The following is a 15,575-nucleotide window of genomic DNA, read 5'->3' as shown; positions in this document are numbered from 1 at the left end:
ATTACCGAAACCAACTCCTTACGAAGATATTTAATGATTCACATCGCGCGTTAAACGTTATCATGACAGTCTCTGCGGTATAAAAATCTGGCAACGTCAAGCTTAACGCTTTCGCCCAGCTATAACAAATTGCTTATAGTTTGAACAACACATGGTGGGAAATCGGAGGAATTTTGGCAACTCTCGACACTGAAAAAAATTCTCGGCGTTTTTACCAAGGTCCGTCAGTACCTTTACCATCTCACTTTTTTTTACCAATTATTGGTAATTTTACCAAGACAGACTGGTAAGCTTACCTGAAAACCGGTATTTTTACTGTTTTTTTCAGGTAAGAATACCACTTTTATTGGTAATCAATTCCCGGTAACTTTGCCATTTTATCTCGGTAATTCTACCACAGTCGATAAAAAACATTGGTGTTTTTACCGGGGTCCAGTAAAATTACCAATTCCATAAATGGTAATTTTACCAAGGAAAAACTGGGATCAAATAGAACCCTGAATTCTTGGTAATTTTACCCTTTTCTTAGTAAATACACCGAGATTTCTTTTTCAGTGATCGAATGTTCATACAGCTTTTTTCCTCAGGACGAGAGGACTAACGACCGTGTTGAAATGAATCACTGATCTTCCAATTGTTCACACTTTCTATCCTTTTTTTTTAAGGCTTGTCATATTTTAACCAAACTGGGTACCTGGACTCCTTTTTCCGTGTAATTAGATCTTTTAATTAAGAAATTTGGTCCAAAATACCAAAAAATACGAAAAAAATGGAAATTTTGTTTTAAGTTCAGCGAAAGGTCCGGGAATTCAAATCGTCACCTCCCAGGCAAAGTATCACAAGCGCCATGCGACGTTTAAAAATTTCCGCCGCCATTTTATTTTTTTACTGAGAAATTGTTGGTTGAATCTGTTCGAAAATTTCACTAAATTTTATCGGCAGCACAAAAAAAATTCGGTGTAATTTTCGGACAGGTTCGTTGAACAATTTCTCTGTAAAAAAATATAATGGCGGCGGAAATTCTTAAACGTCGCATGGCGCTTGTGATACTTTGCCTGGAAGGTGACGAAATATTTCAGAGACCGGGAAAAGGAGAAATATTTAAAGGAAAGTCGAGAATTTCGAACCGCTGTCATGGCGGTAGTTTCACCGTCGATTTACCTCCACGCACGAAACGAAGAAGGTAAGTACCGCGAGCAGTGTAGAATTGGATTCGCCGATGACTGAAGCTCTATTGTCACAAGTCCCTCCTGAGATTCCAGTCCCTCGGGGCGCACAGTCTTAGACTTTTCATTATTTCTCCCATGTTAAAAGAATCCCGCGTTTTTCCTCTCGAAGTATTTCGCCAAGAACCTCCTCTGTCCCGCATCTTCTCGGCCCCAGCGTCGACATTCTGTCGAACTTTCAAGCTCCCGGCGACAAACGTGGAGAAGAGAGGACTTTCGGAGTACATATTTTGAGAGGAAATTCGGAGGAGACCCTAGGGATCTTTTTTTGAAGCGTTTTAATCTTTCTTTCGTTTTATCCGCTTGTGTATGTTTTTGTGCATGTTCCGCTGGCATTTTGTCGAGTTTCTAAGCAGATGATCCGAGTTTGAAGACCTTTCAAACTTCGAATGTTTGCGATCGTAGAGATCTTAATGTTTGAGCATTTTGAAGGAAACGTTTGATTGATCGTAAACGTTTCTCAAATTTTACGATGTCTGCATTAATTTTTGCTGTCGTGCCTATTAATAGTCTGGATTTTGAAAAGTTACTGAGTTACGATTTTGAGACGATATTAATCATTCAAATGCTAAAACCCTAAAAACAACCAATATAATCCAAAAATGAAATCCCTATAAAGCAAGTTTCTGCCTGGCACAGTCACGGCAAAGAAGTGTTAGGGGTTGTCCCCTAAAATTCTGGTGCCACCATAAATTGTTAGATGATATGGACATTTCCAATTAATTTTGGTAGTACCGCAACATTTGAGTTAGTACTCTAATTCATTGGGGTACATCCACAATTTATGGGAAACGTTCAAGTTGGGATCAACCCCTACTTCATTCATTTTTCCTCCCTGATGTGACTTTCCTATTGATTTGAGCATATTTTCCTCTTGATTGAAGATGTTTTTTTTTTTTTTTGGGGGGGGGGGGCGTCAATATTAAGAATATCTCTGCTCAAGTCAAGCCCCTCTTTTTTCTCAACAAAATTCGAGTTTCATTAGCAGAAATCTGGCAGTATTCGAATGTTAGTACGGCATTTTTTCATTGCGCGGTAGTATATTTTTCCACTTTCAACATGGATATTTCTTCGAGCTTTTCGGCCCCGCGGCAACCGAACGTAAAGCGAAGGGGGCGTTGCAGATTAATTCAGGAGCCGAAAGAATGAGGGAATTTTGCTCAGCCCCGCGTAGGGGTCGGAGTCGCGGGGGTGAGTACATAAACGGGCCAGGATCGGTTCCCAAAATGGTTGTCAGATGAAGCTGAAAACAAGCTTTTTGCCGGTATAAATTAACATGAAATCAGGGTTGCAGTGGTCAAGAAATGCCAGAGAAACCGGGAAGCCAAGAATCTTGGTCATACGATCAATGTTTTAGTCTAATTCTCAAGGTCATGCTGCATTTCTATTATAGTATGCGGCTGGTTAAATATTTATGAGCTGGTTTTCACATAATTTCCGGTTTGCTCAAACGAATTTATTGATCGCGTCACCAAGGTTATTGAATTTCCTCCATTTAAATGTATGAAAACAATCGTTTATTGGCGAGACAGCTTGTCTCACCTACATCGATATTTTTAATATATTTAAATGGAGGAAAAACACCGTTGCCGATTTGCAAAATCGCCAATGCCAAATTATCCAGAGTGATTTATTGTTGACAGAATTCTGCATTGATTCACACATTTCTGCGGAAAAACGCACCTTTATGAACATTCTTGGCCATTTTGGTTGAAATCTGATTATTGGCATTGACTTTTTTTGGTGTTAGAAGGTTGGCTACCCTTTGGGTCCTAAGAACTCCATATTTCGACAGGTTCGTACTCTCACCATATAGGTGCTTTAAACCGTTCTGCCCCTATGTACTGCCGCATTAAGGAAAAACGCCATATGAACCTTCAAGCGTTGCCAAATTTCCTTTGATATAATACCAATTCATTGGAAATGTTTTAATTTTTTCCTCTTCTAATTTTTTGGACTATTTTTCATGTAATTTAATCTAAAATATTTGAAAATTTCGAGGAAAAATATTCCTAACTCTACTCAAAATTACATGTTTTTTTCCGGGGATATTTCGCAACTCTCGAATGTTCATAACGGCACAGTACTGTGCTCTAGGTGAGTCCAGTCGCCATCGTGCCGGGATAAAGTTAGAAAAATTCGCTTTTTTCACTGAATTCGCAATTTGCGCTCGGAATTTCTTATCTCACGATTTGGCAACGTAGCCGGAGGACCGGCGCGGAATGAGATGTGGGAATAAGGTTGGGCGCGTGTCGCCGCCCGGAGGCCGACTGTGGGTTTGCATATCCCGAAATCGTATGCAAATTGAAAGGGGCACGGCCGCCGCGAGGGAGGGGGAGGGGGGGGGGAGGGACCATCAGCCATGTTTATGGAGGCTTAAGCGCATCAGCCATCAACGCGACGCGTACCTGCCTAACTTTTGGCCGTGTTGCCGCTCCGAATCCTCGAAATGAGGATTTTTGAGCTTATGCCGCAGGGGCAGGGTGGAAAAACATGAAAAATAAAATCTTGAAATTTCTGCAATTTATGAGAGATTTTAAAAAATGACGGTTCCTTTTTGTGTTTCGGAAAATATAAAAATTGTGGCTTTCTTCTAATTTTGTGTGTTTGCGTGCGGGTTACAGACTCTAGCCCCTGAAAAATATGAAATATTTCACAGCGAGCGTCGTGAAATTTCATGAAATATTTCACTGAAATTTCCAATCTTTCATTTCTTTCTTACGTTTCATGTCACCCTGCGCAGGAGTCGCTAAATCGTCGTTTCTCGTACGAGGGAATGTACTTCCATTTCAAGGTTGCAAAGTTGACCCAAAAATTTCAATTTTTGCAAGACTACCTGTGTAGATTTAGTCGACGATTTATCTGATTTTTGAATGAGATCAGAAAAAATTCAGTGAAATTCTCAGTTGAAAAACCCCAAGATTCTCGTGGTTTAAATGCAGTTTTTGCGAGGGGAATTTAGGCAACCTGGATTTGTAGTTACGACCTTTCGTGGGAGAAACGACGGAGTGAGGTGCCGGCAATCGGGAGAGTCCTACAAAGTCTGGCAATAACAGAAAGTCCAGAAGCAAAGTGAAAAGTCACACACGAAAAAAGAAAAATTGTTGTACCCCTGAGTCACTTAACGTGCATAAGGCGCATAAGCACACACATTGGTCCCTCCACTAACCCTGTTCGTCCTGGGTCAGTGGGACATGGAGTAATTTAAGAATGGACCACATACTTAAAATTGCACGAAAGCAATAATTTGAATTATGACGCAATAGACACCAAAATGTAGTCGAAAGTAAAGATGTTCCTCCATAGCCGTGGAACCAGTGGCGTGGCGTGAATGATCGATTATCGATATTTCCTCATTTGTAGCTATGGTAAAGAATCGATTATTAAGGTGTTCGCTGCGAACACCCTGTTTATCGATCCTTTTCCGTAGATTTAAATGGCATAAAAATCGATATATCGCAATTCACGTCACGCTACTGCGCGGAACAATCCGAGCAACGAGACCTGTAATTTTTGGTGTACGTGCTGTATCCAGAAATCAAGCTGTAAAACGAGATGTTACTTCAGTTTTGAAAGGAAACTCGACGTTTTAAGGGTTCTCTCGGAAATCTCTTCTCCAGTGGCGTGGCGTGAATTGCGATATATCGATTGTTATGTCATTTAAACCTATGAAAGAAGATCGATTATTAGGGTGTTCGCAGCGAACACCTTAGTAATCGATTCTTTACCTTAGCTTCAAATGGCGAGTTATCGATAATCGATTATTCACGCCACGCCACTGCTCTTCTCCCGAAAAGAAGATCGGAAGCCCACGTGAACTCAGCTGCGCCATCCAGTGGCGTGGCATTCCTTGCGATATATCGATTGATCCGTCATTTAAACCTATGGAAAAGGATCGATGAACGGAGTGTTCGCAACGAACACCTGAACAATCGATTCTTCACCACAGCTTCAAAAGGGGAGTAATCGATAATAATCGATCGTGCGCGCCCACTGGTGCTGTTAATCCGACTCTCGGTCAAGAGCTGCTTCTTAAAATAATTGTTCTCGGGGCTTCTTCCAGGCGAAGTAGGATCTCTTAATCTCGTAAAAATCCCGGACTGAGCGAGAAAATAATAATTTATCTCAGTTATTTCGGGTAAGTTGCCTTGTTAAATGTGCTAGAATCAACCTCAGCTTCTTACGTGTTCGTGCGATTTAACAACAGAGCCGACAGATTGTTCTAGCGGAAAAAATTGACTCGCGACAATAGGACCTCTTTTTTTTTTTTTTTTTTTTTTTTATTTTTATTTTTTTTTTATTTGCACAAAATATTTAACATTTTACAAGATTACATTTAGACATATTAAATGTCTTTGAAATGATTAATCTTAACTTAGCTTATCTTAAACTAGCAATTGATTAAGGTTAAACTTAGGTTTGCCGATACTTAAGGTTGGACGATAGGACTGCCATGCGAGTTATTGCGCGTCTTATTACAGCGTGTTTTCAGATGTTTTGGAACAATTCTATCATCAAACATTATCAAACAAATTTGGGTCCGTGCTGTTCCGCAGTTGCGTGCCGTGAATTGCGATGCATCGATTGTTATGCCATTTAAACCTATCGCAAAGAATCGACTATCAAGGTGTTCGCCGCGAACATTCTGTTTATCGATCCTTTTCCATAGGTTTAAATGGCATAACAATCGATTGTCGCAAAGCATGCCACGCCACAGCTGTTCTGCTACTATTTCATTTGTATCTCCCCATAAGCCGCCAATTTTTCTCTCCTTTTTTCCCAACCCGTCTACTCAAAATTGTGTAACTCTCTGTGCTCTTAAATTCAACGAAAATGCTGGGACTTTGAATTTTGTGAATCGTTTTCTAATCTCTTGGTTTTGTTTGTCTGTTTTAGGTAAGCAACTTTTGAAATCTAACGGTATGCTGAACGTAAGTAAAACGTTGCATTTTGCTATATTTAGTGTCTGATGCGTTTGTCAGGGTCGCCAGAGAATAGCGGGAAAACCGGAACATGTCAGGGAAAATGACGGAATTGTCAGGGAAAATGTGTTAAATAAACTTTTTTTGCTTCCTAGATGGATTTAACGTTTAGAACAACAAAGCCTGGAAACTGTTTCAAATTATGTCATTTTCGCCCTGTGACGTTTCTTAAATTGTCAGGGAATTTTACTCAAATGTGTTAGGGAAATTAGGGAAATGTCAGGGAATTTAATTTTCTGAATTTTGTGGCAACCCTGTTTTGGAAAACGGGCGCCCCAGGCGCAATCTGGCAGCCTTGCAGCTCTCATTCGCCGAGAGGGAGGCAATCCCCCGAAAACATTTACATCGGATAATAACAGGCATAAATGTTTACATATCCGTGGGCGGTGGAGCGACTCAAGCTTCTGTCTGTCACCGCTCGAGCGCCACGATCGCCCCCCTCCCTACCCCTCCCCAGCCCGGGAGGGAGACCCCCAGAACACAGTAAGAGAATTGCAGCTCCAGGCGGGTTGATTCCATCGCCGGTTCAGATGAATCGGTGTAATTACTAGCCCAGTGATGCCGAATGGACCACTAGACAAGGTACACATTTCAGCATTCTGATACATGCTTCTCAGCCAAAATTTAACGTAGAACACGATGCGCACAACGAAAATTACCGAAATTAACTCCTTACGAAGATATTCAATAATTCTTGATGCGTGAATTCAAACCACCCGCTCTTGAAAACTCAATGCTCTACGTGATTTACATCGCGCGCTAAAAGTTTATCATGACAGTCTCTGCGATATAAAAATCTGGCAACATCAATCTTGACGCTTTGGCTCAGCTATAGCAAATTGCTAATAGTTTGAACAACACATGGTGGGAAATGAACATTGCTTGATTCGGAAGATTGCTGAAACCGTTGTAGTGCGCGATTTGACTCACGTAGAGCTTTGAGTTTCTTGTGAGCGGACACTTCAAATTCCTTGTAACCAATGTGAAATAAAAACGTTAATATCTTCGTGAGGATTTGGTTTCAGTCATTTTCGTTGCGCAAATCGTGTTTTGCGTAAAATTTTGGTTAAGAAACATGTATCAGAATCTTTTAATTCGTACCTTGTCTATAGTGGTCCATTGTGGATTAAATTCAAGATGATATTACTAAGCACAGGGGGGAGGCAAAACCAAGTTTTTTCCCCTTAGATGAGCCCTGTCTTTCGAAATCCTCCGTTGATTAGACATTGCGAGATTTCTGAGGCCTTCGAATTTAGCACTATAATTCATGGAGGATAGTCATTCGTAGGGTTTTCTTAGTTTCTTCATTTTTCGATTCCCTGATTTTCCCTAACTTTTGCTTGACTTTTTTGCTTTTCCTTGACTCCAAAATCTTTGCATTCTTTGACTTTGCCCAGTTTTCGAACAAAACCTCAACAGATTTTTTCCCTTTTAATTATATGCTGACTTCTGCTAAACGCTGATCGCAAAATTTCCAGACTTTTCAGGTTACTGTGGATTCCCTGACTTTTCAGGTTGTTTTACATTCCCTGGTTTTTCAGGTTGTGGCTGTTTTGATTGCTGTTGATTCCTCGACTTTTCAGGTTTTCCAAACCGCTGGAAACCCTGAATTTGTATGATGGTTGGTCCATTAGCGTCGTCAAGATTGAGAATTTTTTTCAAAATTCGGAGAGCATGTTGCTGTAACAGTGTGGCTCTGGCCGGGGGCCTCTATGTGTTGGACGTATCTGCCAAACGGAACTATGTGCATCAAGACATGAGCCCTGAGACCCTTAAGAATATATGCGTAATAGAGCTCACGCGATAATGCACATAGTTCCGTTTGACAGAAGTACGTCGTATCAACCATAAACGCAATATAAAGAAGAAGAAAAATCTATCTAGAGCCAAAGAAGTCGTATTTTTCATAATTTTCATCAAAGCGAAGACCGTATTTTTGTTTCACAATACACGCTTTCTCAGTCTCGCTGTTAAATCCTAGAACTTCTTTCATTCGCCAATGATAAATGGACTGAGTTAAGCAGAAAGGAACCAACCCACATTTTTGGAAAAATTGAGTTATGCGTGGTTTTGAACTCAACCACTGCTCCACTATCTATCGCCAAAAATTCAAAGTTTTTGTTGGAGCAAATTTTGCAGAAATTGAACTTGAAGTTTATCTTTTACATTGAGTCTTATGCAGGAGCTAAATTTTAAACCTCTTTTTCTCGGTTCGATCCCGATGTGGCTTTGTTCCTTTCTGTTTAACCCCTCCAAATCTAAGGAAAAATGGGGCAAGATTTTTCCAACAGAGAAGAAAGTATCAAGAAGTACAGCTCATGTTTCAATTGGACCAGCAAGGGTGGAAGTAAGTGAACTTAGGGCCCGCGCGTCAGGTGGAACCGATGTTGGTAATATCTCGTAAAGATGGAAATAGCTACGTTGTTAGTCCCATGTTCCGTTTGCTTGTTTTCTTGTTAGTGCTCGCTCGACCACCTCCCGCTGCCACTTAGGTTTTATGGGCTCCTTAATACAAACATTTGTGCCTTACGAGCGGAAAGTTTTGTTTTTGTAAACTTGGTCTTCTCGCCCTCGTGTTGATCGTCCCTTCCCGAAGATTTAATGAGAGCTCATAAGGAAGGTTTATTTTCAATTCTAGGGATCGTTTACGAAATGTTTCCTCTGGGGCTTCGGCTTGTTGTCCACGGTTTCTGTTCTGAGGAGAGAAGAGAGTACGGATATTTTTGTCCAGATAAGTGCAGTTTATTCTTTCGCAAAGTTCATGACGCCTCCAAAAGTCATCAAATCCTTTTGTCGTCTACTACAGGGTGTCTTCGGTTCCAAAAGTCCCCAATGTCTCCAATCATGCCCGATTTTGGAAGGGTGTCCCCGATATCCCCGAAAGTTCCCAATTTTCTTGTTCAGGTCCAAACAGGTTCGTTAACTTGAGCAAAATTTTGGCCCCCTTTGCCCCGCCCCTTCCCCGAATTCGAAAACGGTTCCTATACTACCTCATCTTGAAATCTTTCCCTTAGTTTAGTGTCATCATTAGCTTCCATTTAAACCTTAGTCCGATGGTCGAATCGACAGCCTAAAAAGGAGCGAATTTTTGTGAGGCTCCCTAGGGATTCTCTGACAGGGTGTCTACCGGTTCCCAAAAGGCCCCAATGTCCCTAAGTATCCCCGATTTTGGAAAAGTATCTCCGATCTCTCCGAAAGTCCCCAATTTTCTTGTTCAGGTCCCCAAAAAATGACAAAAATCGTCCTAAACACCGGCAATTTCAAATTTTCCCGGCGGCGCGCTACAACCAGGGACAGAAAAACTGAAGTGTTTCGTATGTTTTCATCGGTTCAACATGACTTGTGAAATTAGTCGTATAATATTCGCCTTTTAACGCCCTTACTGACTCCCTTTCTCTTACTCTTTCGGGAAAGAAGTCCCCGATTTTTCGAAGAAAACACTCCTAAAAATCCCCGAAAGTCTCCAATTTTAGTTTTTTATAACTGGTTGACACTAGAGTCCCTTCATACTGTGAGTCAAGACAATGTGAATCCATTTCTGATTGGTTCTGGTATTTTAGGCCTTCACAGTGTCACAAACGGGAATAAAGATTACATTTTCACCGATTGCAAAGATTGTAATCTGGAATGGACCGGGGAATTACGGGTTCGGCAAGGAAGAAACAAAATGAGGGAAGGAACGAAGAAAGGAATTTGAGAATGGGCCGATCAAAGATTACGAAAAACGTTCAATTTCTGTAATCTTTATTCCCGTTTGTGACTCCATGAGGGGTGTTGTCTTGACCCTCAGTATAAAGGGACTCTAGTTGACACCCTGTCTGAAGAAAATGTGGCAGCGTCGTAGACCCGTCAAGTTTTTGCGGTGGCTTTTGAATTTTATTTCGTTTGCGGGCCTTTATCCGGGCGTCGAAGCGGAGTCATAAATTGATTGTAGCCAACTGCGGGGGCGCGGAGGAGCGATGCAGGACCGCGGGAAGTTAAATTAGTATTTAACGAGTTATTAAAGTGCTGAGTCGAATCTTTAATCTCCATTCTCAGCATCTCGACCGAGCGCCGTCCAAGTGCCGGGTCTCTCCCCCGGGAAGCACTGAAACAAAATTCTCGGCGTTTTTACCAAGGTCCGTTGGTACCTTTACCATCTCACTTTTTTTTACCAATTATTGGTAATTTTACCAAGACAGACCGGTAAGCTTACCTAAAGACCGGTATTTTTACTGTTTTTTCCAGGTAAGATTACCATTTTTCTTGGTAATCAATTCCCGGCAACTTTGCCATTTTATCTCGGTAATTCTACCACAGTCGATAAAAAAAAATTGGCGTTTTTACCAAGGTCCAGTAAAATTACCAATTCCATAAATGGTAATTTTACCAAGAAAAAACTGGGATCAAATAGAACCCTGAATTCTTGGTAATTTTACCCTTTTCTTAGTAAATACACCGAGATTTTTTTTTTCAGTGAGCCCTCCCGTTTTCCGGATGGTCTCGCAGAATTTTGTGACCTGACAGTGGAAAAAATCTCAGTTGTACGAACCGATAAATACGGTTGGCGTTTTTTGCCACCGGGCTTGCAGGATTCGATCCGTGGACTGCGATTGGAGAGTGTAAACCTCAAAATTCGGTGTATACTCTGGCAGGCGCAGTATAGGCAATTTGCACATCGGAATGTTAGTGTCAAACGGTGTAGCGTTTGAAGTATTCTGCGATGTTGAAGGCGCCTCATCGACGGCGTAAATCCGCAATCACATATCTCGTTTACGGTGTCTGAAAATCTCCGCCTCTGTTATTTTTTTAAAGGAGAACAAATCGACATTGTGCCATGAAGTTTTTGCAGGATTTTCTTCGCACGGAGAATAAAAATCACGGCAGTTTCGAAGAACTGCCATTGAGTAGTTTTCCGTTTGAAAAAGAAAGTATGACAGGAAGTCTGCCACGTCGCAAACCGAGTTATGTGATTCCTGACTTACACCGTCGATATGGTTTGATTCGCTTTGTCTTGCCTGCGATAGTTCGAATTCTCGTAGTCAGTGTTTTAAAATTATTAGAAGTGCATCCTGTTTGCTTAAAACTCTGCGAGTGCTTTGATTTTAATGAAAATGTTGAAAATTACACAGATTTTGGTGTAAACTATCTCAGCTGCGCTAATGTTTACTGGTTGACACCCACATTGCACTTCTTGTTTTTGTTATTATTATTATTATTTTTCATATTCACTGCTGTCACCAGCTTTGCTGGGTTGCTTTAAGCCCTCACACAGGGGCAAACAATGCTCTAGGTATGAGGGCTGTTTGTGGTTTGGGTGGCCGGGTGGTGGTTTTTTCAGTCCCCCTTGGGGGGTGGCTCGTCACGGACTAGGATACTTGTTTTAGGAACCGAGGCAGGGTAGGTGTCTGGAGGACGCCTGCCTAAAGGTTTCTTTCCTGAGGTGGTAGGCGATAGGGGTGTTTTCGGTGTGTGGGAACGTTCTAGGTGTATTCGCGCTGCTCCACCTAGCTTAAGACCTTCCGGAGGATTCTGGCAGTGCCTAACACAGCAGACTTCTGGGCCAATACTAGCGAATGTTTCCCAGGGATTTCGTTCTTCAGTTTAGTCCAGTCTTTAGAGACTGCTCCGGTAGCTCCTATCACAAAGGGTATGACTCGGGTTTTGGTCTTCCACATCCTGCTGATTTCGATCTCTAGGTCTTTATACTTTAGTTTCTTCTCAGCTTCCTTTTTTGTGATGTTCCTGTCTGCTGGGATAGAGACGTCAATCAGCAGACACGTTTGGCCTTTCCTACGTAGGATGATGTCCGGTCTGTTTGCCTCAACAGTTCTATCGGTTCTGATAGGGAAGTTCCACAGGATCGTTGTCTCTCCATCTCTGGTTGTTGCAGTGTTTTTCGGTTTGTGTTCATACCATTTATCTGCGTCGACTTCGATTCCATATTCTTTGCAGAGGCTGTAGTGAAGTTGGGTGCATACTCTGTCGTGTCTCTCGATATAGTCCTTTTGGGCTAGAATTGGGCAACCTGATGTTATGTGCTCAATGGTTTCTTCGAACTGATGGCAGATTCTGCATTTGCTATTCATATGTTTCTTGTGGATTTTCCTCTCTCGGTACCTTGTGTTTAAGGCTTGATCCTGTGCCGCTACAATTAGGCTCTCTGTTTCTGCTTTTAGTACACCTTTACTGAGCCAGATGGTGGAGAGATTACTCTCGATAGAGTCATTTTCTAGCATCAGTGGATACTGCCCGTGCATGATCTTTCCTTTCCATTTGGTTCTGATGCTTTCTGAGATTTTCTTTTTGATTTTTTGCTTCCTGCTGTTTATGGGGGCCACTTCAAAGTTTTCTCCGAGCTCGGCTTCAAACTTGTTTGCTTCTTTCGCAATGTGGTCTTTGTCTAGAGCAAGGTTGACGGCATATACGGCTTTGAGAAAAGGGTCTTCGTTTTTTTTTTCCTGGAGGTAGTACTTCGTATTGATGATGGAAGATTTGTATGTTGATTCTATTTGCCTAAGTCCTCGTCCTCCTAGTTTTCTGCTCACGTATAGCCTGTCAACGTCTGCGGATGGGTGGTGCATTTTATGCATTGTCAGACATTTTCTTGTTTTTATATCTAGCGCTTTTATTTCTTTGATTTTCCAATTCAGAATTGCAAATCCGTACTGTAGAACGGGTACGGCTAGCGCTCCAATTGCAGTTATCTTGTTTTTTGCCGTTAGCTCTGTCTTTAGTACTGCTCTTACTCGTCGTATGTATTCTCTCTTTACCTTTTCTTTTATTGTCTTATGTTGAATACCTATACTTTCTTCCATTCCGAGGTATTTGTATGTTTCACCTGGGTCTAACTGTCGGATGCTGGTGTCGACGTCTATATCCATGTTTTCTCCGTGGATGTATTTACCTTTCTTGAAGGTTACCTTGGCACACTTATCTAGGCCAAATTTCATACCTATGTCGTCACTGAATTCTTTCACCGTCTCGAGTTGATTTTGCAGTTTCTCGTCGCTGCTGCTGAACAGTTTCAGATCATCCATATACAGGAGGTGCGTCAGTTGTTTATGGCCTGCCTTGATGTTATATCCATTGTTCATGTTGTTTAGTCGTGTAGAGAGGGGTATTAATCCAACGCAGAACAGAAGGGGGGGAGAACGCGTCCCCTTGGTAGATTCCTCGTCTTATTTTAATTTCAGAGGTGATAATTGTATCTGTTTTTCCTCTTAGTTGGATGCATGTTGACCAGTGCTCCATCATGTTCTTACAGGCGTTTACTATATTCGGGTGCACTCCCATGAGTTCCAGTGCACGGATGATCCAGCTGTGAGGCATGCTGTCGAAGGCTTTTTGGTAGTCCAGCCATGCGATCGATAGGTTCTTCTTGTTCTTCCTGCAGTCCTCAATGATGGTTTTGGATATTAAGAGTTGGTCAAGGCACCCTTTAGCTCCTTTGCGGCACCCTTTCTGCTCTATAGGGAGTAGTTTGGCACTTTCTAGGTATTTGTACGTTTTTCCGGCCATAAGTGCCGTGAAGATCTTATACGCTATGTTGAGGCAGGTTATGGGCCTATAGTTTTTGGGATTTGCCGTTTCTCTATTCTTCGCTATCAGATATGTAGTCCCTTTGGCCAGCCATGGTGGGAATTCTTTCCCGTTCAGTAATTTATTGTACTCGGCTGTTAGGTACTTATGGATGCTAGGGATTTTTTTGAACCAGAAGCTTTGTATCTTATCTGGGCCGGGTGCTTTCCAGTTTGCAAGGTTTTTTATGGTAGTTATCAGTTCATCATCACCGAGATCTGTCCATTCCATTTTGTTGTTCGTGACCTCTGAGTCTTTGATCCACCCAGCCTCCGAGTTGTGCTGAGTAGGGACTTCGTAGATTCCTTTCCAGAACTCTTCCACCTTTTCTTTCTCTGGGATTTCACCTATGTCGGAGGAGTCACCTTTGATGTTCCTGTAAAAGCTTTTGCAGTTGGTTTCGAAGCTTCTGTTGTGAGAGAATTGATTTGATCTTTTCTGGTATCTTCTTATTCTTTGGCTAAAGACAGCAATACGTTGCCTCAGTTGCTCCATTACATTGTCTATACTGCTTTCTTCTCCTTCCGCGGTGTATTTATCCAGGATTGACTGGACTTTGTGGGTTGTCTGTTGTCCTTTTTCCTTGCTCGTTATTTTGAAGTTAGCTAGTACTGAAAGGTTCCTCCTCAGATCTTGGATTCTGAACTCAATTCTTTTTTGCCATAGGGGCTTACTTTCTTTCTTGTTCATTTTAGTTCCTTTTGGGCCGTTCGACTCGTCACTGATTGTGAGGGCTGCAGCGTAGAGCAAGCAGTTGATTTTCCACAGGTCGAGATTTTCTTCGCTCTCAAGCATATTTTGTACTTCATTGTTAGTTCGCATGATGATTTCTTTGTCTTTTTTCGCCCCCTTTATTTTCCTTATCGGCTCTCTTTCTTCCAGATTCATCTCGAGAACTTATTATTATTATTATTATTATTTTTTTTTTTGTATTAAACAGTCACCTCGGCCACAGGAATTTGTCTGTTAATATTACTCCTACTGCGCTTTATAACAGTGCGTAGGGAGAATGTGAGTTTTACCACTGAAGGTGCACACAGAAAAACTTCCTTCACTCCTGATTCTAACGCATGAAAAACGTATCCCTTTTCAGCCGGCCAGGTTGGCCTAAGTGATCAGCGCGCCAGTGCTGCCATTTCCGGAATTTATTCCGAATTTCGGAACTTTTCAAATGATCGGAACTTTTCCCGGAATTCTCAGCTATTTTCGGAATTTCCTCGAAAGCAGTTTTTCGCCAGTTTGACCATTTATTTGATCAAATTTAGGGACTTTCTCTTCAAATTTGACGATCTTTGGAACTAAATCCGGGCATGTTTCGGAAGTTTCCCCCGGAATTTTTGAAAAATCGGAATTTTTCTCGGAACTTTGACGAATAAGAATATGTTTCCGGAAATCAAAGTTATTTCGGAATCTTTTGACAAAATGAAATAGCAGCACTGGCGCGTTTGACTTTTGGTCAAATTTTAGTCGCAGTTCGTCTGCCCCAATCAGTAATTTTATGCAAAAACCGAGGCAAATCTACTCTACCTATACCGGTACTCTCGTCAAAATTTAAGAGCTTCTTCAAGTCATCCAACTCGAAAGCTGTTTTTTTTTTCGTATTTTAACGTACGGGAACGTTGCTTTTTCCTCATAGCTCTGCGCTGTTAACGAAGGGGCGCGAATCCACCCTGAATTGACGAGACGAGAACGGGGGCGGCGACGGGAGGGCGGGGGGGGGGGGTTTAAAATTTCTCGAGCGATCGAAATTAATTAATCCGGCTCCGACGTGAGATGTCGCTAAAAATTACCACCTGGCACTTAATTA

The 15,575-nt window shown here is 41.7% G+C and overlaps 1 protein-coding gene across 1 annotated transcript; it reads right to left on the bottom strand.

Annotated features, from left to right (window-relative positions):
- Positions 1-7,696: 7,696 nt before the first annotated feature.
- LOC140225445 (uncharacterized) lies at positions 7,697-14,656 on the bottom strand. The gene is made up of 2 exons (XM_072304383.1): positions 13,775-14,656; positions 7,697-7,813 (listed from the first exon to the last, which is right to left on the bottom strand). Exons 1-2 carry the CDS (start codon positions 14,654-14,656, stop codon positions 7,697-7,699), a joined length of 999 nt encoding a protein of 332 aa, XP_072160484.1.
- Positions 14,657-15,575: the final 919 nt, after the last annotated feature.

Source organism: Bemisia tabaci, chromosome 9 (assembly GCF_918797505.1).
Source record: "Bemisia tabaci chromosome 9, PGI_BMITA_v3".
Classification (NCBI taxonomy): domain Eukaryota; kingdom Metazoa; phylum Arthropoda; class Insecta; order Hemiptera; family Aleyrodidae; genus Bemisia; species Bemisia tabaci.
Note: the sequence above shows the minus strand (reverse complement) of the source record. Positions and strands in the feature narration are given on the sequence as shown.